General features: G+C 40.0%; 2 protein-coding genes across 7 annotated transcripts in view; both read right to left on the bottom strand.

The window, feature by feature from the left end:
* Positions 1-4,000: 4,000 nt before the first annotated feature.
* mybphb (myosin binding protein Hb) lies at positions 4,001-14,776 on the bottom strand. Of its 3 annotated transcripts, none has more exons than XR_520113.1 (12): positions 14,476-14,776; positions 12,262-12,396; positions 11,421-11,588; positions 8,282-8,370; positions 7,999-8,194; positions 7,780-7,919; positions 7,440-7,599; positions 6,598-6,734; positions 5,287-5,473; positions 5,109-5,156; positions 4,448-4,484; positions 4,001-4,355 (listed from the first exon to the last, which is right to left on the bottom strand). XR_520113.1 is itself a non-coding variant. In XM_008279777.1 (12 exons), exons 1-10 carry the CDS (start codon positions 14,714-14,716, stop codon positions 5,125-5,127), a joined length of 1,485 nt encoding a protein of 494 aa, XP_008277999.1. In that variant the 5' UTR covers positions 14,717-14,776; the 3' UTR covers positions 4,001-4,355; positions 4,448-4,479; positions 5,109-5,124. The 3 variants fall into 3 exon arrangements, 2 of the variants coding, with proteins under 2 accessions (XP_008277999.1, XP_008278011.1); XM_008279777.1 differs by having other exon boundaries at positions 4,448-4,479; XM_008279789.1 differs by lacking the exon at positions 14,476-14,776 and adding an exon at positions 12,581-12,710 and having other exon boundaries at positions 4,448-4,479.
* A 412-nt stretch (positions 14,777-15,188) lies between these two features.
* The window catches only part of nav1b (neuron navigator 1b), a 46,855-nt gene continuing 36,950 nt past the window's right edge, over positions 15,189-25,093 (bottom strand). For all 4 annotated transcript variants that reach the window (XM_008279766.1, XM_008279758.1, XM_008279751.1 and 1 more), the window contains 13 exons: positions 24,835-25,013; positions 24,468-24,624; positions 23,978-24,173; positions 23,333-23,433; positions 23,129-23,224; positions 22,491-22,659; positions 20,817-21,052; positions 20,544-20,698; positions 20,379-20,450; positions 19,736-19,932; positions 19,507-19,625; positions 18,714-18,914; positions 15,189-18,597 (listed from right to left, as the gene is read on the bottom strand). In XM_008279766.1, the coding sequence (XP_008277988.1) occupies positions 18,514-18,597; positions 18,714-18,914; positions 19,507-19,625; positions 19,736-19,932; positions 20,379-20,450; positions 20,544-20,698; positions 20,817-21,052; positions 22,491-22,659; positions 23,129-23,224; positions 23,333-23,433; positions 23,978-24,173; positions 24,468-24,624; positions 24,835-25,013 (1,962 nt within the window). In that variant the 3' untranslated portion in view covers positions 15,189-18,513. The remainder of the gene's footprint in view (positions 18,598-18,713; positions 18,915-19,506; positions 19,626-19,735; positions 19,933-20,378; positions 20,451-20,543; positions 20,699-20,816; positions 21,053-22,490; positions 22,660-23,128; positions 23,225-23,332; positions 23,434-23,977; positions 24,174-24,467; positions 24,625-24,834; positions 25,014-25,093) is intronic.

The following is a 25,093-nucleotide window of genomic DNA, read 5'->3' on the forward strand; positions in this document are numbered from 1 at the left end:
TCCAATTATTCATCCAGAGGATATTTTGTGATTGCCTCACACTGAACTTTATAGCAATAAATTGTAATAGATGAAAGGCAGGCACAGAGGTAATTCAGCGCGGAGATTAGAGGCGAAATATGTGCCTGAAGCAGCTGTGTAGGTCTGGTTTCATAAAGGTGAAGCAGGCAGTCTAATGAGTCTCACACACAAAATGACGTATGATGTAAAAGTGAAACCAGACAAACTACCAGAACACAGCTGGCTGAGAAACTCTGTCAGGCTGAACTCAGATACAGCCATGTTTTGTGCTAAACGCAAATTCTGCACAATAATACGCTTTAAAAGGTAATGCTAACACAATTATGTTTAGCTATAGAGTGTATATAAAAGATCGACATAGCCTCTTGCTCTGAAAAATGAAGCTAACACAGAACTGACTGCATTCTTTCTAAACACTCAGAGGGGCCGACTCCTCTGGTTGTAAAAGGAAGTCACATATTCACCTTGTAAATTCATTTTATAAATACGGTTCATTTTGTTAATTAGGAAAATATATGATAAAGACGGGTATGTTTTAGGGTAGGGGTATCTTGTGATTGCCCATCTGCATGCATTGCATCCTTGAGTTCTCAGTCAGATCTACCCCTCGCTTGTTTCATCTCGTTTCAGAATAGCAAGATGGCAAACTTGAGGTTTCAGAAAAGTAGTTCGCAAACCAATGAGTCGATACATCTGTCTTTAATATACAGTCTCGTGTGTTTACCAGGTAATATTCACCATGTTAACATTTGCTAAATAGAGGTAGGTGCAATAGCACAGCAGAGGTTGATGGAAATGGCAACATCTACCCAAATTATCTGATCATAAATCAAATCATTGGTCAAACTGAAATGGTGATGTCACTGAGGAAAGTCAGGGGATCTGACAAGACAATTGTTCTGCCCGTGTTTTGTGTAGTCTGTCCTCTTGCCAGGTCTTCACTGTGGGGAGGAGGACATGCAGTTCAGGCCCTATCTCACTGGTGACACCTGGAAGCTGCTTGACGTCCTGGAACCAGGGCTGGTCTGGGACAAAACAATCAGCCCTGGCATTTTGACCAAAACTGGCCAACTGCAAATCGATCCAACATCACCCTTCTTCGTGCTACCCTGAATACATATACCAACTGTGCCACTCCCAATATACACTGATGCCATAGTGTGGATAAAATGGAATAAGGGAATTAAGAACACTTTAAAACAGCAGTGTTGGAGAATGTTATACTATACCATGATGAATCATAAAACTAGTGATACCATCCAGTGTATGTAAGAGACACAGTGTATATTATAAATAATTGATCAGATGACGAGCATCCTGAAGATAAAAGTAGCATTTCATAAACTATAAAGCCAGACACACACTGGCTCCCAAATACACGTTTTTCATCCATGTCCTAAAAGAGCACTGTTCACCCTATAGCCTCATAAATAAATGGACAAACAAATGATGCCAGCTTTCACTGTTGTTGATAAATGATGCATAAAGAAAATAGAAGACTTTCTTTCAATAAGTGTTAGAGCCATATTATAAAATATTTTTTAACTCAACAGGATAACATAAGTGAGCTAGTTTGCAAACCACTGGTAAATCTTCATTGTCTTGGCTAGTTGGTACAATGTGTTAGCTAGTCACTGATGTCTTGATAACATTGACGGTATAGCTAGCTAGGTAGCTAGTTAGCATACTACACCTACGTCCACAATAGACAAATGAAAGCAGAGCAAAGCTATGAACGTGTTTTATTGTAATGATATCGACATGTCTTTACCAACATGAGATAGCTTCTTCACCACGTTGTTTTTCAGTTTTAGCGGATCTTAACAGGTTCCAGGACTTCCCCAGTAGCCTAGCCTAATGCTAATTATTGTTAGCTCTTGCTAACTGAAGTTGCTTCACTCTCCTCACCTTAGTCAGTTTCTTCCTCACTGTGTCCACCATCACTGTTTCAGTGGCCCATGAAGGCTGAACAGGGTCCTGCAGCAACAATTTCTGGGATTTTGTCACATTTTTTCTTGACTCTTAAATTTTTTTTTGTTTAGCATTATGACTTTTTTCCCCCCTGCAGATTAGCTGTCTAACGAATTTACTGAACCAAAGTGGGAGGGGTTTGAAGATATGATTGGACCAAAAAGGAGTTCACTTAGTTTAAAAAAAAAAGAAAGAAAAAAAGAGGGGGTAATTACCCAGGGTTCCTTTGTTAAAAATAAAACAAACAAGCAAAGAAAGAAACAAGAAAAGATAGCTGTGCATGTGTATATATGCTGTATATCCCAAAGTATATTAGCAATAGATTAGCATTATACCCCACTGTTATTATACTTTGGGATACATTTGCATATTTATAAGCTATTTGCATATAGACACAATGAAAAAAATCTGGAGGTAGTTGGTACTTTAGGCGGTGTTGGCATCACAAAGTAGTTCAAGTTTTAATCAGTTTTATTCGACTGTTAATATACTTTTGGAAAGCACTAAATATCAACTTAATATATGCACCTATATTATACATCAGTGATTTAATAACTGCATTTCTTAATTGGGGGGTTTGAAACCTTTTCAGTGCAGGATCTAAATTAGACAGGAAGTCTCTTGCTCCATGACCCTATTGCAGCATGTCAGCATCCAGGGACCAACTAGAAGTAGGCCTGAGACCCATTATGGCTCATAGCCCACAGGTTAAAGCTGCACAAAATTTGCAAGCAGCTAAAAATGTCAGGCAGCACAAGTATATATCTATTTTAAGGAATTTAAATTGATCTGTTTGGATCCTTGCCGTGTGTGTTTTTTGTTTTTGGGTTTTGTGGTATCAACTTATGAATGGACATGACAGGTGACACTGTCCTCCTATTTTTAGAGCCTGCAGATGTCATTGCGTACATCAAACACTAGAGGACGCCATATTCAAAGAGTCTGGTTTTCTTAAACTGCAGAGCTGGTTTACTCTTTCTGCTACTAAGGATCACTACGGATAAACATTACTTTGGCACCGTAATCTGGTTAATACAGTTTAAGTCTGAACATGTGAGGGAGCAAACATTGCTGTTTCTGATTCTTTTAAATTTATCTAATAACACTGTGATCCTTCTATGTGTTTTTTTTTCCATTTTCATCTTCAATTTAAGTTTCTCTCTTTCAGTTTTTTAAGGCAACATAAAAGCACATTTTGCCATTCGAACCACTTGTCCTTAAAATAACCCAAGCGAGATGGAGCTCTGCGGCTAATTTTGTCAGCCTCTGTGTGAACTCGTGTGTCTCTGTAACCTGGATATCTCTGGCATGCTGCCCCGTATCACTATGCCAGAAACTCCGACACCAAATAGTTACAAGATCAGTATTAGACTGGTATTATTATTATGGAAGTCCTGGCATACTGGAATGTACTCTTGGGTTGGTATAAGTAAATGGGTAGCACTCCTGCCTCTGAATTCTCACTGGTCACCTGCCAAAAAAAGCTTCATAGGTTCAAGACCTAAGTTTAACTGTAGTGGAAAGTGATGAAATCAACCTGCAGATACAGTTACTCTCTGTTTGCCATCTTTATACAAAACAGAGTTCTTTAAAGTTGCTTTTAAAAAAATATTGTCAACCATTTTTTCCCTGAAAACATGTCTATAAGTTGTTATTGTATTATAAGAAAAATATACATATCTTTAAAAGAAAAAAAGGGGGAGAGCTCAGATTAAACACACATTTGTCATTCACTTATTATTGAAACCTTCCACTAGCCCTTAGATTGTTTAAATACATAAAATTAGTGTAAACCAAAGCTATTAAATGCATAATCTATATAAATGTAAGCATACTACATGCATGACTTTCCCTAGTTTACTTCATTTGACTAATCTCTCTGTATAACTATGCACAGACAAGAGCATAAAGCACAACATTAAATTATTTAATTTCTGTACACAATCACATTATCTACATTACCCGGAGAGTGGTTGAATTTACAGAATGTACTGTATAGACAAAAACAAAACCAGAAATTAAAATGTTTATTGATTTAAACACATAGATGTTACATGCAGTCCTCCAACGAGGAGCTGTAATTTCATGCTGCAGAATTCTTGCTGTTTACCTATTTAGACTGACAACTTGGGAGGTACAGTTTTTGAACATGTAATAATTTAGTAACCGTAGGCAGGACTGTTGGGAAAAGCTGATTGTGGACATGGATATGGACTTATTATTGTATTTGTAGGCATAAAGTGATGAGAGCTATTGCTCATCATGACATATGTTAACACTTGGCAAAAGAGCACAGGCTACAACCCATTGTTCGAGTGGTCAAAAGCCATATATACACGTTCTTCCGGGAATCCAGCACCTTCCTGTGGGGACAAAGAAATCATTTGAACTTGTTGGTTTTTTTTTTTTCATCCTAGTGGAGGACTGTTTTAGAAACACTAAAAGTGTCACGCACCTTATGCTGCAAAGGCGTCATTCCTTCTGCTCCTAGTTTGGAAATTCCAGCAGATGAACAAATAACAAAAAAAACAGGTGTTAAGTGAACAGCAATTCAGAATCACCTAAGAGAAATAATTTAAACTGACAGACATTTCTGTCATACATTTCTAAAATAATTGCTCAGAATAAGCTTTATCCAGATTTTAAAAGCACTTCAGTATTATAGCAACCAGCTCTTTACTCAAATTAAATGTCCAAAATGTCGACACTGTGTTACCTACAAATAAAATGCTCTGCCCTGAAGACAGATACTGCTGCTGACTCAAGGAAATGTGATTAAGTCTCCTCACCAAGTACACGGGGAGTCATTACACATTTAATTTATGGGTGCTACCTCTTGGATCCTTTCAGTGGCAGAGGCCACCTTTTCCAAGTTTAGTGCTCTCCATGTATGGAGAGTAAGCCATGGAGAAGGCAAGTGTCACCTCAGGACTCATATAGATCAACATATCCTTGAGTTACAATTTATTTTAGAAATATTCAACAACAACTGAACGACAAGTGAAAACTTGAAAAAAATACAACTCAAGAATGTTGCGAAGGTTAATAAGGTTAATAGTGATTTTATTTACAGTCACAGGCAACAAACAGCATTGAAGATCCCAAGCATGTCTGACCTGTGAGGATGTTGATCTATTTCTTATCTGCATCTGCAACTACTGGCTCTGTTAAACAGAAAGACAAATTATTCATTTTCAAGAAATACTGGCAAGGCAAATTCTGCAACCTAAATATAGCCTTTACATCCTTAAACAGACAAAAAAATGTTGATATAGCTTTGAGAGCTTGACTTACGTTTGACTTCCAGCTTGCAGCTGACAGTTACTTCTCCATGATCGTTCTTGGCTCTGCAGGAGTACACACCGCCGTCAAAGTTACCAGGCTTCCGGATCTCCAGAGAGCAGATACCCTGGACGCAGATCTGCCTGTACTTGGGGTCGTCTCCAATAATCATCTGATTCTTCATCCATTCAATCTTGGGCTGTAGAAAAACAGATTTTTGAAATATAATGTAACGCGAAGAGGATGGCAGTTACATTAAAACGCTGCTCATAAAACAACAAGCAGCAGTGTTGTTTCTATTTTTGTGCTTTTTTGATGGAAGTGGACACACAGCATGCACCCAGCTTGGGAGCTTTAACAGCACTGACGTGGTGTGGACCTCCTGGGGCCCCACAGGGAATGTTACACATCTGACCCCACTTCCCTCCCCTCCTCTTCCCAAGTTTCAAAAAAGAATACCATTTCTAGCCTTCTCATGAAGACCATTTATGCTTCTGTTGTGGTGGCGACCTGGAGGATTATAAGCCCAAAGAGGAGGTGAAAGGCTCGGACAGAAGGCTAATAAGGGCAGGTGAAGATCTTCCTCATCGCCGGCTCAAAGCCAAAACACTGACAACAATGTATGAACAAGGGAGAGAAGGTGCTGCTGCTGACAAGTAGTTTAAGCAAAGGTCTGGCCAGCTGACAACACTGGTGTTACAGGCTAATCCCACGCTGAATGTTTCTGTTTCAATATTTGTATGTTTTAGCTATCATATTACAACAGAGCAAGCATTAATCCAACCTATTGAGTTTAAAGTTGGGAAAACTGGTGTAAAAATTTGGGATTGGGTCCTTGAATTTATGCAGGTCAGGAACCCAAACTTTGAAGAAAAATTTAAGCAAGCAGAGCTGTTTATTGGAATAATGTCAATACTTTTAACTTCATGTGAAAGTCAGTTTTTACACAATAGCAGTAACTGGAAGAAGCCTTAATTATATGTGTCATCTGTATGTAGTGATTGAGTTGTGTGTTGTGAATTTTAGATAATATGTCATTTTATTCTAGTTTTAAGTTGCCTTTAAAAAACTAGTCAAAGGCAAGAGATGAAAAGTAGCACACTTGGTGAACTCTGGTTCATTTTAAGTTTGTTTAACTCTTGATCAATAATGACTGCCCCTGTCAAATGAATTAAATAAAAACTGAAAATACACTATTTTTTGTTCTTTGACCAACAAGTTCTTGTTGCTGTCTTGGTGGTGATGTTTCACTGAAGTTGCTACTTTAGTGAATATACGGCACAACATGATATTGACAAAGAGCGTGAAGAAACGTTACAGTACCTTTGGGAATCCCCTGACGGAGCAGAGCAGCTTGGTGCTGTAGCCGACGGTGGTGGCTCTGTCGCTCAGATTTGTGGTGAACTTGGGCGCCTCGGAGAAGTCGTGCTCCTTGTACTCAGGAGGCTTGTATTCAATACCTGGAGAACGTAAGAGAAACAGGCAAACTCAATATGCGCCTTAGCAGCAGCTTATTAGGTCAATGACATTTTGTCGCTCAGTGATTGGAGGGATTTTCTGAAAGGTCTCTGGCACTAACACAGAAACATTCTTCCATCTTTTTTCAGGAATCAATCTAGAGGTCATTAGTTCCAGCCATGGAAACCAGAATTACAGCTTTAAGGGACTTAACCCTCCTATTACCTTCAAATTTACTGACATCTTTTATCTTTGGGTTCAATCTGACAGCAGGTATTTACAATTCCAGAAAATATCATAATTAAAATTGCTACCCAAGTTTATGTGTAAATAGCCCTTTAAATAAAACTGAAAAAAAAGTAAATTACTTATTTAGAGATGTTAAAATTGAATAAAGGAAACTGACCCCAAAGATAACAGGAGGGTTTTAATGTATGCCAGATAAACAGGTGATATAACTCTGTGACTATTAGTCAGATTTGTTGAAGTGCAAAGGTTCTCTTACAAGCTGTTGGAGCTTTCAACCACATCTCATGGTCTACTGAAAGTGGACTTCTGACTGTAGGTTATTTATTTATATGCACAGCTGAGTTTCCAATCTATTTCACTAAGGAAGAGCCTATGGCATGGTTTATACAGAGCCCAATAATAAACACATTGTAGATATCTTCCTCAATACTTGTTAATTGTAGCAAAGACAAAGGTACCTGTCTTCAGGATCTTGGCTTCTCCCTTTGTAACAGCAGCGTCCTCGCTCATTCCACATTTGTTCTCGGAATACACTCTGAACTTGTAAGTGTTGCCCATGATGAGGTCAGAAATGGTGGCATTCAGTCTATGGTAATGCTCCAACACAGTGAACCAGTCCTGTGAACACACAAACACACACAGACACACAGAGTGCAGACATGATGGATTAACTGAGGAAGTATTAGGGATTCAGGATTTACAGTATGCAATTTATCAGAGGGATCCTTCCATTAGTAATCACTGTGCATTATTTATTATGACTTGACAACCAGCCGCTCTTTGATACTGAGAACTTACTCCGGTTTTTTTGTCGGCCTTCTGGATTGTGTAACCTGTGATGTCTGTGTTTCCGTTGTCGTTGGGTACAGCCCATTCCAGAGCAACGTTGAAGCCCCAGGTATCCACAATCTTTACACTGGCAGGAGGCCCTGGCAGCTCTGTGAAGCAACAGGCACGGACTGAGTATCAAATTGTAGAGATTTAAATATCATCTCACATTATCAACCATTTTCTCACCAACAATCTGAAGGGTGAGCGAAGCCTTGTCCTCAAAGTCGTCCACCTTCACAGTCATCTCGTACACTCCAGAATCGTCCCTCTCGGCCGCACGGATAAAGAGGATGCTGTCTCGATCGGTGCTGCGGATGTTCACCCTCTTTGTGTCCAGGGCTCCGCCATTCTTTGTCCAGGAGACCACAGGTTTGGGTTTGCCCTGAAAAAAAGAAATCAGACAGTGAATTTTAGTATGTTATTTATTATCCATCTTGAGCAACATGCAGAAATGCATAAATCAGCTTACTGTGAAGGGGATGGTCAGGTTGATCTTGTCTCCAACGTGAGCGACGTATCTCTGCCTGAGGAAACGAGGCAAACGCACCTTGGGGCGGTCTAGAGGGAAAAACAATGAGTGGCATAATCACTGATTATTGAAGAAACTCAACATTTATACATTATTTATTAAAATATTCCTTCAAGTTATTTTATCTGCTGGTTCCGCAGCTTCTAAGTGAGAGACAGAAACAGCCTGAGCAGTATTTGAGGGATCTATTGAAAGATCTTTGCAGTGGAAAATGGGGATTTAAGCTCCTTTTGTGACCACCAAATCTCAAAATTTATGAGCAAGCTGAGTTGATCCAAGCCTGTCTTAGCGAGGGAATTTTCACTGGTGTCATCGGGGAGTTTTTATACTTTAACTGGCTGTTAAGCTGAACCTTTATCCCCTTTATCCTCCTCTGCTCTGTGGTACATAACTTTCATTTTTAAGTGTTTTCTTTGTGGCATGATGTGTTACAGTAGCCAACAGAAGACAGCAACAAGTAGGATGTTGTACTGGGATGTAGTGCATAAAAGACAGTAAACAATGGACAGCAAGACAGTTAACATTTGTGTGTACATTCATATGGGTCCATGTTATAGATGTATTTGGGTGTTTGTGTACATAGTATGTACATGCAGGTGTACAGTATATATTTTATCATATCTATGTATTTTATCATATATATTATATTAGACCCACTGCGATGTAGCAAGTAATTTTCAAGGGGATCCCACACCTATTTTTTATTGCCTACATTTATTTTTAGTATCATTTTCCTCTTAGAGATTGTTTGTATTTGTGTATATTACAAAACCAGTACATTATAAATCATAGTTATCAGTGCAGTGGTAATAGTTTTTTATATATATGTTGTTTTTCTTTTTAACCATTCATTTAAATTTGTGATACTAGATCCGGGTTTACAACCCAAGAAATTAGAATATTTTGCCGTCAAAATGCGGAAAGAGGAAATCAAAACCAATATGAATATAAAGAAGTATTTCAATTTCACAGGCAAGTGCTGTCTTGGTGCCTAATTTAGATATATGAGAGCTCCTGGTTCAGAAAAACACCACAACAGATCCTTCATTTTCCTAAATGCTTCTCTATCTTTATACACCAAGCATTATCTCATAAAAAGTCAGAAAACAGCCCATAAATCATCGTAAAAACAAAATCATATGGATAGTTAGCCGGTGGAACTTTTAAAGTGATACTTATGCCACAGTTAGACCCTTGGAAGTGTCTTGCTGAGGCTCATTTGTAAAAGCAATTTGGTGAGAGGAACCACCTGCTGAGTGGAGCAGAGCAACATTTGTCAGGACTCTAAATAAAGCAAGCGGACTGTGGTATATCACCTCTCCTCATGACGCACGATTTGGAGACTCGGTTACTCCCCCTCACATCAGTATGCATTAAAATCATAGCTGCATTAAGCAAGGGCACAGAAACTTCTAGATGGCTCCTAAACACAGCCGATTTATAAATATAAAGTCAAGTAATGGGTATAAAGAAAGTAAAGTGAAAAGAAAGTCAGATGAGGGGAAGTGCATGGGTGTATTTGAGCAAACACACTGCTTGTTAAGTGTATTATCACTTCATACATAGAGGATTAAGGTTAATGATCATTGTATCTGTGAAGTCCGTGGCATGTTTCAAATTAAGCAGAGAATCTCTGGGAGTGTCATGAGATTTGTCATCAGAGAAGTCAGATCCGTGCCCACCACCCCCGTCTCTACTCAACGGTAGGACACGCTGGAATTTACCAGCCACCCCTCTGCTCTCTGCAGCCCCCACCTGCTCACAGTCAGATCGCTTGACACCATCGATCTTGCTCAGAGGAGTCCGACACTTCCCACAGCACGAATCCTGGCAGGGATCTCAATGCAATGCCAAACCATCTGCAGAAAACTCTGTGTTAATCGCAGGGACGTCCCAGCTATTTTCCAAAGCTTTGTGGTCATTTTGTCGGAAACCATTCATAAGTTATTTCTATACGTGTCCCACCTGCTATGGTGAAAATGACGGTGAACGTGGGTGTGAATATTGAAATACTTCCAGTCCAGCTGGGATCAAGTTTCCTTCCACCCCCCTGTCCGGCTCTCCATTACGCATAACGGTGATTTGTGAGAGTGCCAAAGTAACGCAGCCCCTCCTTTTAAAGCCCTCTGGGCCCGATCATCGTTTTACCGCAAATCACTGTGGATATACTGTCCATGATTAACACTGTGAGGTGTACACCATCAGTAAAACCGTGTACTTAACAAGTGGGTAGTTATCACACCGTTGCCAGGTGGATCAGTGTTTCAACTCATAGTGGAAACAAGTGAGAAGACCAGAGTTTTATACAGTTAACACTGCAGGCATGTGCCAACAGGACATGGACAGCTGAGAAGAAAACATTGCTGAGCTGTTTCTGTTTGACTCCTGCACTTTACAACTCCCCTCTGCCTCATGATAAACTGGCTCTGCAAAGTTTAGGATGGACCTGTGGCAGATGATTTGTCCCATATTTGTTTTAGCACATTTTAAAAATGGGTTGAACTAATCACGTAGCACCTGAGAGAAAGTCTAACTAGGTAATATTATGTGGAAAGTCGGTCAATCAGGCATTTTGTTTTTCCTCTTTGGTACTAGCTTTTTTTCTAAACACTGCGCATGTAATAAAGTCATTGAAATAATAAGAGAGAATATGGCCTAATATTGAATTTTACAGGCTTATTTATTTATTATTTGTGCCTCTATACAATGAGTTGTTTGTGAATGGTTGATGCAGAGCTTAGTGTTTATTTAGTCTTCTTCAAACCACTCAACATCTGTATTTCTGCACATATGTAACATGCTAAATTCTGGCACTTTTTTTCGATATATTGTCACTTACAGTTGTTTCCTATGGATACCAATACATAGTAAATGCTTGTATTGTTACATATCTGTTCAATTCATGCGTTCTTGTCGTTGCTGCCATGACAGTCTTCCTTCATGGGGTCAAAAAAGTTTATCTGTTGTCATTTTGGTGAGTTTTTTATGTGGAAAATGTGCATTCTGTCATTACTCCATGTTACATTATGTTCTGTGCTGAAGTGGCTCTTGTTTTACTCTCTATGCAAACACTTCTTACCAGCGACCTCCTTCACCAGGACGGGCTCGGGGAGAGCGACAGGGGGGCTGCGGCCTCCGGCGTTCACAGCCACCACACGGATCTTCAGACGGTCACCTGTAGTCTGGTTCTTGATAACGTAGCGGCAGGACTTCTGCAGGTCCTCATTGACTGCTTTCCAGTCCTCAGCTACATTAGAAAATGACACACGACAAAGAAAAAGTGGCAAATTTTACAGAGTTGTGATTAAAATGAGCAGGATAAGCAAACTGTATATAGATTGAGAGGCGCAAATCTTATTCATACAGACAGTAAGAGTAAACTGGGACAGTAAGCACTGCTTATTTTGCAGCTTTGCACCGGCAATAGAATTATTATATTTGACACAAATGTCTTGCATTCAACATAAAATCGCTGTGCGTCTGTCTGCTAAATCAAGCCTGCACTAAACTGCTGCTGATATTAGCTTAGCACTGTAAGTCTAAAAGCAGGACCACCAGCAAGCTCACAGCAACCCCTGAAATGCCTCTTTCCTTGTAGGGAGAAGTTAGGTAGCTCATGATATAACTCTGCGACTGACACTTCAGAGACAGCTGCAACTGATACGGCTGACCCACATTAAAACAGCAATTTAACATTTTTCAGAGTGCATTAAAGTACATTTCAACATTATGATGCAGCCAGAGATATCAGGATAGTTGCTTCTGTACAGACTTGAAATCACCTGATCAAATGGAAGTGCTAAAAAACCATTTAAAGGTCAGCAGACATTTCTGACATGGTGTATTAATACCACCATCCGACCCCTTTCAAGCACATGCCAGTATGCAAGGCACCTGCTTCAAAGCATAGCAGGACTTACTTCCATCCTTGCAGACTTCAATGGTGTATCCATCCAGACCTGAGGGACCGATGTTCTCCGGCTGGCTCCAAATGATAGTAACTGAAGTGTCATTCTTGTCCTCAATGAACAGCTCCACAGGAGCACTTGTGGGCTCTGTAAATGGTGAGAAACATACAATTATTCCATGGGCCTTTGCATGCTGCATAAATGCACAAAAATCAAAGTTCCCAGGAGGTGAAGATGCAATTCCTTATTTTAACACTGTAATAAAAAAAAGGGACAACTGATGACTCATATCACTCTGAGATGGAAGTTTTCTTTTTAAACCAAGGGTTACCTTTGGGCGGAGGAGGCGGAGGAGTGGGCGGTTTAGGCTCTTCTGGTGCAGGCGCCTCAGCAGCTTCAGCTGATGTTAAATAGGCATTTGCATCATTGTTAGCGGCATATAATGAGCAGAGCGACAGCATCAAATATAATCCAGTTATGTACCTCACAGCTCTCTGTCTCCCTTACTGGGAGGTCAAAGGATTTACAGTGCCATTACACTGAGGATTTTTATCCAATTAGTCTCAAATGACAAAGTCATCTCAGTTATTGAAGAGAGAGGAGAACAGGAACGTGTGCTATTTTTGCAGGTTGGTTTACCATCAGCAGGTGCTTCGGAGTCAGCAGCGGGAGCACCGTCCTCTGTGGCTGGAGCGGCAGCAGCTATTATTAAATGTTAGATATTAATAATTAGTGCATTAAGCAGATGGGACATGTTGCAACAGATGATAATGTATGTGCTGAGACTACAAACTGCAGAGAGTGTTATAAAGAGGTCAGTTTGTGCTGGTAGCTTTACCAAAAAAAAACAAACAAAAAAAAAAAGAGGTTGAAAGTTAAAGATGTGAACGTTGTGGTGTAAAACGAGTGTTGATGCTCATGTGACAGTCATTTTTTACCATCAGCAGGGGCATCAGCTGCAGCTGGCGATTCCTCTGCGGCAGGAGCGGCAGCTGATATTAGAGGTTAGAAAATCATACCAGACATTAGATATTAGAGCATAGATATTAGATAGCTTTACTGTAGGAGGTTTTAGTTTTAATAATATGCGAGTCAAGTTAATCCACCGATAGTCATTTTTACCATCAGCAGGGGCCTCAGCAGGAGCAGCTGGTGATTCTTCAGCAGCAGGTGCAGCAGCTGATATTAGAGGTTATAGGTTATTAGCAGGTATTAGATATTAAAGAGCATATATAGATATTAGTGTAGTAAGCTTTAGTTTTAACAATGTAAGAAGCAAGAGTCTGTTAATCCACTGATAGTCACTTTTACCATCAGCCGGGGCCTCAGCAGCAGCAGCTGCTTCTTCTGTAGCCGGCGTAGCAGCTGATATTAGAGGTTAGAAGATATGAGGATTAGGAGTTAGTGAAGTTACCTGTGTAGAGGGACGTTTGATGACTTTTAATGACATAAGATGTCTGTTACTCCTGATAGGCTTTTTTTGTTAGTTCGTTTTTTTTTCTACCATCAGCCGGGGCTTGAGCAGCAGCAGCTGGTGGTTCTTCTGTAGCAGATGAAGCAGCTGATATTAAAGGTTAGGAGATATCAGGAGAACATTTTGACAATGTTATACAGCATTTTCAAAATGTTGTAGATGATGTCAAGTCCATTAGAATAGAAAGAGAAAAGTTGAAATGAGCGGAAATAGATGAGTTAAAGAACATATCAGATGTGGAGCTTCATCAGTGGAAGCAGCTGGTGTACATGTTAGATGTTTGACAGATGGCTGGATCAATGTTCACTGAAGATTATGTTAAATCTAAAATAAAATAAAAAGGGGTTTAGTTAATATGCGTTATACATCAGTTTGTGGTGTGAGCACCAGCAAATGCATTTAGATTTTAAATTCGTTTGGCTTTGACAGATGTATAAATGCATATGTGGGAACATCACAGTACTGATCTATTGTTACTTTTCGACAAGAAGCAGTCAGAAGGTAGAAGCTGGCAGTTTAAGCAGTCATCATGCACTTTCCGTGTGATTTCAGTGGCTGTAACTTCGCACCACGGCGCACAGGCGCCTGTGCGTGCTTACCATGAGCTGAACCAAAAACTTGCGCTTAAATAAAAAAAGGTTAGAACAACGTATCCAGTGTTTATCCACCGAGAAATAAAACGGAGGTGGACTGCACGCTGACTAATCAGCAGTAACTCATGGTCTGACACGCCGCTGCGCGCGGGGCATTACCATCTGCGGGTGGAGGGGTGGGGGGTTTGGGCTCCTCGGCCGGTGGGGCAGCGGGGGCTTCTCCCTCTGCAGCGGGGGCAGCTTCACCCTCAGCAGGAGCAGCTTCGGCAGGGGCGGCTTCGGCCTCGGCAGGAGCGGGCTCCGGGGAGGGTTCAGCAGCCGGCTCTGCAGCCTTCTCCTCCTCCTTCTTGGCTGGTTCTTTCTTCGCCGCCTTCTTGATTGGGGCAGGCTTGGACGGCATGTTGGCGGTTGCAGCTAATTCCCAACTGAGTTAAGTCCTTCAAACTGTATCCAATGCCATCATTCCTGTGGAGGTGACGAGCTTAAATAGGGCTCTGCAGGTTCAGGCGCCGCCCCCTAATGAATTTGGTGTAATAGATACTGAGCACCATGTATGTCTCAGACCACCATGTCTGTTTTGTCTCTCTCACTGTACATCATTAGCTCTTCCACTATATACACTGTGGTCTGTTTAAATAGAAACACATTCAAAATGATTTCTTGAGTTGCTGACCTGATGATATTTTTGATCCCTCTTGGTAAATACTTTTTTGTTTGAGGTGCTTAAAAGTAAGCGAATGATCAACTTGATATTAACTCCATCCCTGTCATAACATTCCTCTGCTGGTCTAGTCATATGAGCTACTGCAGCATTACTGCAGTCTCTATAAACAGGTCATCACTGTCACGTTGGCAGACAAGAAGCAACAGAATAAATATAACATGTATTTTATTAATTCCAACAAACAGTGATAGGTGGATGAAAGCCTTCAGAAGCATGCCTTATCCATGTATTGGACCCAACTCTGAAGAAATATACATTTCTCTCAAGGATGCCCCCCCCCTCCCCTCAATGATTGTTGCCGCATCCAGAATGCTGACCTATTTACAGTCTTTACAATGATGTTCTGTACAAAATAGAGAAATGAAGTTTTACAAAGGATTCTTTAGAAAAAAAAAGAAATATCAAATATTTGAGTATTAAAAAGGAAAACATTATCTAGAATGATTTTCCTAAACAATACGTTAATGTTAACATTTTTTCTCATCACACAGCAGGTTTACATGCATTTACAACACTTAGAAACCCTTAACATTTGCACATCAGTGACATTAGATACAGCATAACATTTTTTTTTTTGAAATCTTAATTTAGTCCACAACAAGCTTTGCAAAAATATGACTATTCAGCAACCTGTATTGGCCTAAGATATCAGATTTATCTCTTTATCTGGGTAATTTCTATTCAGAATCAACCATGCAAATAGGGACGTGTTGATTCTTGCCAACAAGCTCACAATTTCATTTTTAATCATCTTTTTTTGTTGTTGTCATTTATTGTCATTTGACCATTTACAAGTCCAGGTACATTATTTCTGGTGCCATTCATAAGGACAAAACACATCAAAACAGCTGAATTTCTTTAACTACATTTATGAACCCTGTCTTCATCGCCACATCAAACCAATCCTCCTCTCTTTAAGGCTCAGTATCACCGGCTGAAACAAGCTTCCGCTTTTATCCTGTGGTGCAATTTGGTCCAAATTTAAGAACTCAAAGACAGACCAGATGAAAACACACTGCGTTTGCTCGTGAAGTTCAGACATTTGCTGATTGCCAACACCAGTAGAAGTTGCTGCATAGTCCTGATACACTAGTAAGCGAACACAAATCACAGCTACTACAGAGCAACAGGCACAACGATCAGTGAATGAGATGAGAAGCTGGAGGCTGATGGCTTTAGTTAACCTGCAGAAACAGATCAGAGTGGGGCCGGTTATACTGTCTAATACCTGAAATATTTACAGTAATGAATGTATTTCTTGGCACAGTGAGACTCACTAAGCCATTTGACATCTTGTGGCTCTTTGATGTCTTTAATTCATTCATGTTTTTTTTTTAGTTTGCAGGTGACCAGCTGCATATTAGCTTGAAGATTTGTTATCAGCCTTATGCAAAAAAGTGCAATAACAAAGCAATAGCAGCTCAGACACAATTTAAAATCTTAAGCTTTCTTATCAAGCTGTCATTAAAGTGGTCTCACATTCATCTACAAGACTCACTTCATGTGAAGTTTAGTCTGAGCACTGAAACAATGACACAGGATGATGAAGTATTTCAACACCACTTGCACGAGCATATATTTTATCTGTCATTTACTCCATAGCGGCATCTTTACAAAATCTACACAAAGTACCTTATAAAGTGTTTAAATCTTCTGCTTTTTACTCTTCCCTTGTAATACGTACCTGCTATAAGTTGTGTCTGTGTCGTGTACCCAAAATGTTCTCAGAAATGAATGCAATACGACATCAACATCAGTATACATCGTACAACGTCTCACAGGACTTCACTGTCTCTACATAATGTCTTCAACACTTGTGCAATAACACCTCCTACGAAATATCAGAAACTAACCAAATCTATTTTAGATTTCTTTAATGACACAAAACTCTTTGCTAACCTATCCTGAACGTCTATGCGGTTATTTGTTCAACTCTAAAGCAGTTTGGGACATTTTAAAGAGCACCATGTACCTAAAATGCTGTTAAGAAGCACGAGTGGCAAGAGATTATTAATTTTGTTTGTGAAGTGCATGAACTGTAGCAAATGAAATGGGCATAGGTGGCCGTAAAGTCACTCTGCTCAGCCATTGTTTTGCAGTTGAACTTTGATAAGGCTTCCTTTAAAAAGCACCTACTACATGATTGACACTGTTATACGGTTGTTGTGTTTTTCTATACATTCATAGTTGAACTTAAACCCCTAACTTGACAGTCAATATGCATGATTAAAGTACAGTATTTGGTTCAGTAGATTAGATATTTGCACCAACTAATAGAGATAAAATAACTGTAGTGTAGCCTGAATCGTATGTACATAATATATACAGGAACTACTTTATATATTGGGGGAAAGATCTGAAACAAATGTACTCTTTCCTGGATAAGTGTTACGGAAAAAAAAAAAACTATCTGAAGTGGATTCAAACAGAATTTGCTCAATCTGTTCTCATCAGAGAGCATTTGTTATGTTATATTATCCCTGTGTAGTATCTAATACCTGATATATATGGCAACACTGGTGACACTGCTTGTTTCACATAAAGCAGTAAATAAAATGAAATTAAGTGCTTGGAAAAAGTGGTGTGCACACCTACAAAGTGATGAGCTCACATCACTGATATATATGTTTAGTTGTATGCAAAAGAGTATGACAGCAAGTTTATTTTTTTTCAACTTATAGGCCACGAAAATGATAAAGAAGATGGAAAACTATGAGAACATATAATTATTTTCTGAAAAATAACTATGGTCAACTGAAATAAATAATATATAGAGCTGAGGAAAGATTTCTGACTGTCTTAGTTATTGATGAAAGCACCAGTATATTCTGCTTGAGTTGGAGGTGACATTGACGTCTTTGTTGTTAAGGCATATTATTTGTTTCACCTGCTCGGGTTGTAAAGTTCAGGATTGCATATGTATAAGATTTGGCCTTCAAAGACTTATACAGTAGATATGTACCAAAGAACTTTGCAATAAACAGTAGCGTATGTCATGCTGTCATACTCTTTTCCAAAATGAGTCACCATTAATTGAGAATAGCTCCTTTTGACAAGCACTCAGTTTCCCATGATGCACTTGCGTACAAAACCGGAATGAGTGTTGTTTGCAGAAATCCCCTGAAAGTTGAAGTGCTGAGATTATGGATTTCAGTGATCTGTTAGCACCGATCTAAGAGTACCGAGGGCCAGCGTGGTGGTAAAGGGATCTGAAGTGTGTGAAGTAAATGTTAAGAAAATGGACTGTAGTTCGTCCATTCAATACTTGTTAATGGTTTTTTGAAGAATACTGTATGTGTTAAAATGATTTGGAAATCACAGGTCATACTTTCAAAGTCCTACTGCAGGAATGACAGTTTAAATTGCCCGACAAATATTTCTGAGGGTCCATTTGTCCCTGAATGTGCACTGCATCAGTACAGTGGACGAAAAATAAAATTTGAAGTGCGAAGTGTTTAGTGTAAGCTCTGTGCTCAAAGTTTAGGCAGGCTAGGGTCTTCTTTGTCTGGGGATTCAATGTAATTGGCAGCCTCTTGAAGTTTCAAAAGCATGGCCATCTACAACAAAGGAGACAGATTTGAGACGTCAGATATTCTACAGTATCCACTTCAGTTGTAAAGACGTTTTCATTTTAGTTTAGGAGAAGAAAACATCATGAGACAATTTTTCTTACCAGAGGATCAGATTCCATGGAGCTGGGTGGAGTCTCCTTATGAGGCCTCTCCTCGCTGGGCTGACAGGGGCTGCTGGAGCTGCTGATGCTAGGAGGAGGTAGGTGGAACAGCTTGGCCTGGTCCTGCTGGGCAGACGGCCAAGGCAGGGTGCCTCTCACCCACTCCACCGGATCCTCCCATACAGCTTTCTGGCCATGGACCTGAAAAGTCACAACATACCTTCATATTAAACTTTGGGGGAAACATTTCCTGCGAAAGGGAAGTCAACAGTGCTTCCTTGAATTGAAATGAAAAGTGAGCTTCAGAAGTTTTTAAATCAAACATGGGGGACCATTTTTGATTTAAATCAATCAGTTGGGAAGCTGACTTGCACCCCTGTTTATAGAGCAACACTTTGTAACAACATGGAAGGCTGTAAACTTAATTAATATAGAAAACATTGATGGAAATAGAAAAATGTGACAGTAAAGGAACTGGTTTCAGTTTGCTGCTCTGACGTTTTAAGCTCTGGCTCAACTACTTCACCAGATGCTTGTACAACCTTCTCTACTGCTGTCCAAAGTAATTGACTCTGTCATTGCTGGCAGCAGAGATGCTCCATGGAGTGCTAGAATTTTATAATGATCTATAAGCAGTTGCACAATTTTAATTATCCATCTAGAACTCTGACGCTTTTTATTACAGATGGCGATCAAAGAAACAAACACGGGAGTCTTTCTGCTGTGTAATAGGGAGGAGGCTGGGACTCAGTCTAAAGTGCTAATTAGAAATATCCTGGCTGTGGGTTCTCACCTTGATGCCATCCTTGGCTCCCTCTTGCAGATAAGGAATAATAGAGTGATTCCAAAGGTCAATGAACCAGGATCGAAACTCATCCACTGTGACTGGACAGGACAGGAAAAAGCAAGGGCCTAAAGAGAAAACAAGAGAAGAAAGAAGAAGAGTGAGAGCACACTTAATTTACACAAATAAAGTTGTTTGTTTAGCCCTAAAGTCACACTCTGCCCCGAGTGTTTCATACCAATGAGGAAGTCCGATGTGCTGTGCTTCTCCAGGAAGGCATGCAAATGATACCACAGTTTGGGCACCCAGTCTAACACCCTGATGAGGTCCTCATTGGTCAAGTTCCTCTCATCTTCTGACTCCATCATTTTTCTGTGCAAATATCGCACGAGGAAGCCATTGGCCGGCTCCACGTTGTTGGAGAAGGTCACCATCCTGAGACCACAAAAAGCAAAAATTCAAACCACAAGACAAACAAAGAATTATGCAAATCATTTTCACTAGTCTGCTACCAACATATTGGATTACTTATGCCGTTAGCCCTCTTATCTACATCAACATTAGATATCTGAGTTTCAGTTTATGTTGACTGATAGGGATGGACTGCTTAAAAATGACTACTACTGTGTTTTGGCAGTGAAAATTCAATTAAATCCTAAACATCAGGAATATTAATTTATAAAGAAGTTCTTATTCAGGTCTTGTTACATTTTATATGACTGTCACTCTCCTCTCGCTTCCATTATGTAACTGTATTATTCAACCAAACATATGAAAAAAACAGTTCTGCCACTGTATCCTGACATAACTGTCATAACAAAATCTTGCTCTATATTGATGCTGTGACAGTTTGACAGTGATATCCTTTATTCATATTCAACCTGAAGCTGAGGTGCAGGCCGTGGTTTGCTATCATCTTCACTGGTTGATTGCTTGTTCCAATAATGTAGGGACTGAAAGCAGAGACATGTGACACAGTTTAGGTTACATTCAACACTTGCATGAACATATTGCAGCTTGTTTCTGTCTGTGTATGGGGAATTTACCATTTGTGATATTTGCAGGTCAGAGCACCGTTGACGAGTTCACTGATGGAAGCCGGGTCATGAACATCATCCAGAATGACTACCAGTGGTATTTCTGACGTACTGGTTTCCCGATCGATTTGATTGGCCAGATTAGAAAGATAGAGCTGCAGATCCTGAAGAGAAGGAGAATGAGAGTGAGATAACAACACACGATAAAAGGAAACTGCCATTATGACAGACCAGACAAACTCAGTTTTGCATGGATTTTTAAGGGACATCAGTTTGTGTTACCTTGCATGACTGGCGGTGCATGTTGAAAGTGACCACGATGCCATCCGTGACTTCGCGGGCACTGCGGTCCACCAGATACTCAGCCAGCCGGGAAGCGAGATAGCTTTTCCCCGTTCCACTTGGTCCAGACAGGATGAGACGGCGATGTTTGAGTAGAAGGCTAATGTAGTGCTGCATCATGGGTTTGGGGATGAGCGTTTCGAATACCAGGCTGTCCACACACTTCTCCTTCAAACCTAAGCATGGTGAGGAGAAATGGAGATTGGCCTGCATGATGAACTGCTGTAATAAACAATGAAGTTGACGATTATCTGCTAATTACCCAGGATGTATCAAAACTGGTGATAAGGTGCTATCTGACAGCTGATATCCAAGTGTTTGATAAGAATTGTGTTAATATCTAAACCAGAGAGAAGGATCTATACCAAGACGGGCTTGGGTAAGATGCTGTGAAAACACATTTATATCACCTTGTCCGTCCCTCATAAGCAACATCAAGCTCAAGCATTTCAGTCTCAAAATAACTCTGTATCAAGCGTAGGAAGTCTGTGGATCCCCCACCCCCAGCCAGCAGAGCCTTAACATCTATGGGGTCTATGTGTCTGAGGCAGTTCAACCAGCTGGGCCTGACAGCTCTGAGATCAGGTTACTCAGAGGCCTGTCTGGGCTGCCGCTGCTATCCCAGCTCTCCAAGCACTTCACTCCTTACATTTCTGCATGCAAAAGGTGGAAAGAGGTCGACTACCAAACAGAATCTCGATTCTCCTTGCTTATTACAGCTCTGGTTTAGAATCACTGATGAGCTCCTCATATGTGCTTATAACAAACCACAATAATGAACCAAAACACTTCTGCTAGTAATTATAGTGCACATAACTCACATAGATCTGCATTACTAGTAATAGTGTGACAGTCATACGCAAAACATAACCAAATAAATTTAAGACAAAGGCTTGTTGTTGTGTTTTTTTTGGGACAAAAACAAAAAGCATTTGTATTGAGAAATTAATGAGTTCATCAGATGCCATGGGGTCATTTGAGTTGGGGCCACCTGGTGTAGCAATTCGTTTTGGGCTAGGATGAGGACAGCTCACAGTTTTTATAGAGGGATGATTTGAAAGACAAAAAGCAACACTGAAGCAAACAGCAGTAAGGATATACAGGGTCAAATGTAGTTCTAGTCCTTGGATAAGGAGACAAACAAGGATCTGTGCTTTAAACTTCAGAAAGAAACTGCACAACAAAGCTAATGCAAAAAGTCTGACAATACAAGCTTGATAAAGAAACCATCAGTATTAATGCATGTGAACTGAGGTTTTATCAGAAAAAGTTGTGGTTTTGCTGAAAATGGAAGCTGCATTGTACAATATTTAGTGCACTAACTTGCACACAGAGTTTTATATTAGCCCAAATATTAAGTAACTGAAATTACAAAGGATCTCTTTAGATTTGACAAAATGTTGTTACATTGACACAATGCTATTTGATGTTGTTTTCTTGTTTTTTTTGTAAATAAATGATATTTGACAATGGTAAATTTGAACTTGTCTTTAAAAATGGATCAAACTTGAGAACCTTCATGTCACCTGCACTAAATGGATTAACTTTCAAATTTGTAAAAACCTCAAATCTTAAATGTAGTATGACTTTATATATTATGATTTCTCTGTATACCCTTTAGAGCCACTGTGATGCTGCTGGGGCCTCGGGACATGCAGCGGGAGGGCTGAGTCTCAGGAGCCTCTCCTCCTAGTACTCTCTTAATGTGGCCCATACTGTAGCTGTAGATGGAGTCTGTAGACAGGCCCAGGCTGGAGGTGGGGTCCACCTTGGCTATGTACACCTGTAGCAAAAAGGACAGAAAAGCACAACTGAGCAAGACTACAGAAACAGCATTTTGTGTGGGCAGAAAGAAGCCAGTTTGCAAGGATGAATAAAAGCTATGACAAATATAAACAACAACAGCATCTCCTCGTGATGTTTTAGAGCTAGCATCAATTATTAACACACATTTAGGTTTATTAGGCACCATAAATACTGCACATAATTTCCCTACTGACGATACCTGGACAGCTGGAACGTCCAAACCTGATTTACTATCTTTGTCTGTTAAAATAAAACCAGAAGCCTTTAGGGAACCTATAATTTCTGTGTCGTAGTTTTCAACACTGAGCAGAAGAACTCTTTGAAGGATTAACTTGCTAAATTTAATGTGGCAGCTGAATCACAAATGTGAGCAGGCTTCATGTAAACTGTACATTCAGTTCTTGAACGGGTCACATTGTAGCAAGTTGTCAGAAGAGGCATCTCACCTTGAAAGCCTGGCTGACAGCTGAGTCCAGCATGACCCAGTCCATCCTCCCATTCACCCTGACAGTGCCGACAAAGAAATCCTGTTGTTTAACCTCCTGTTGATACAAAGTAAATAGGTGATTAATAGGGGATATAGGGAATTTTAAAAGCAGAAATGGGTTTAGAAAAGATAAATGAAATTTAAAAAAATAAAACATACTTACATCTTTAAAGACGTGTAAATCTGCAACACAAACCACCACCCGAACACGATGATCATCTCTCTGTGAGGAAAGACTGAGAGAATCTGCAGAGTGGACGTCTGCTGAAAAATAAATAAAAGAAACAAAAGAAGAAAAAAAAGCTTTTTCACCATCTGTGGCACAAACCGGATGAAACAATGTATTTAGCTTTTGATTTATTTATTTTTATTTTTTCTTACTATTAAATGTTGCACAGACTGCTGAACAAAGGACATTGTGCTAAATTAATGTGCAAATTCTTTATGTACATTTGGCCTTCAAAATAAAAGCAGGGTTGATGTGGTTTACAATCAGAGTAACAAGTGTGTCTTTGACTGTACATGCCCTACTTTTCGTTTTTGCTTTTTTAAGAAATACCCCAATACGTGCATGTGAATAAAACAACACACAATGACGAAAAATATTTCCTGAAGCACACTCCAGTGAGTTCACTGATGCTAATTTGCCATTCTGAAGTTCAAGAGCTCACCAGATGGTGTTTGTAATAAATTCATTTTATTGTAATGTGTTTGTAAATACCATTTTTGTCCAAGTGCTATTCCTACTTGTTTACCGCAGTGTTCCAGTGTGACTCAACATTTTCCACATGTCAGAGATGAACTTTACCTGAGCTGCCCTCACTTAGTCCTCTGCTGTAGCTTTTGGGCATGTGCACGGCTACTGACTGCCGAGGGGATGAGCTTCCCAGAGCGGTGAGACCTGAGGACTGGGAGGCAGAGCTGGAGGGCCCGGGGGACGGACAGGGGGACAGACTGCCTGTCTTCAGCTGGTCGTTCTCAGCCTTCAGGTTCTCCACAGTCCTCTATAGAAAACATCACACGTGTCAATGTATTGTTCATTAATCAATTAATCAAAGTGTCACTTATAAAATACTACTGGAGTGGTGACGTTATTGTGGGTACAGTGTTAAATAGACTGCCAATACTAGAGGTAAAATCTGTTGGAACATTGGAGTTTGTTTCATTTGTTTTGGCTGTTTGGAGTAGACAAATTTCAACTTACATAAGATGTGAAACTGGAGGATATGTTATACTAAAAAGCTAAAATGCAAATATTTATGCACAGTACAGAGTCTCAGAGCCTGAGACACACATACCTGCATGCTAGTCATGGCCTCCTGCAGCTGCTCCAGCTGATGAGCAGAGCTTAGAGCCTCCAGGCGAATGTCTGTCAGTTTACGCTCCTTCTCCCACAGCTCTGATCGCAGTTCTGTTACAACCTTATCATCCCCCACCTCTTCACCTTCACAAAGTCTGGAGACATTCAGTTAACGTAAGACAACAGTAAAGCAAGGATCTGCTGACTGACAGCATTACATGCAATTTTCAGATTTTAAATTATGGACCACTGCAGACACAGATAGTATTTCAAAAACAACAACAACAACAACAACAAAACTAGATACATTATAATGCAATGAAATATTTGGTATGGTCAAAAAATAACTGCATGGAGAGGTTTACCCAGATGATGATGCAGAAGTTGAGGATTTCATGGATATTGGAGGGTTATCTCCACCATGGTGGACCTTCGGGGAGGAAGGTGCTGAGGATTCTGGGGTGGAAATCTCTTCAATGTCAGCATATGGCCCAGGCGACTTGGAGCCCTTCTTGCTAAAAGCCTTGTTGAAGGAACTGCGCAACTGTTGATAGAAGAAATGTAAAACAGAGTATTACAAAATTTAAAAACACTTCCTAAATGCATTTGTATTTGATAAGCCAT

Source organism: Stegastes partitus, unplaced genomic scaffold, assembly GCF_000690725.1.
Source record: "Stegastes partitus isolate 25-593 unplaced genomic scaffold, Stegastes_partitus-1.0.2 Scaffold5, whole genome shotgun sequence".
Taxonomy (NCBI): Eukaryota; Metazoa; Chordata; class Actinopteri; family Pomacentridae; genus Stegastes; species Stegastes partitus.

What these genes read in the sequence shown, in the direction of transcription:
- mybphb (XM_008279777.1), bottom strand. Translation starts at nt 14,716, where the DNA reads ATGCCGTCCAAGCCTGCCCCAATCAAGAAGGCGGCGAAGAAAGAACCA. An exon ending in GCTCACCCTTCAGATTGTTG is followed by an intron (nt 7,920 to 7,998) that starts GTGAGAAAATGG and finishes GTTGCTTCACAG; the next exon opens with AGCTGCCAGGGCCTCCTGCC. An exon ending in AGCCAAGATCCTGAAGACAG is followed by an intron (nt 6,735 to 7,439) that starts GTACCTTTGTCT and finishes TACGTTCTCCAG; the next exon opens with GTATTGAATACAAGCCTCCT.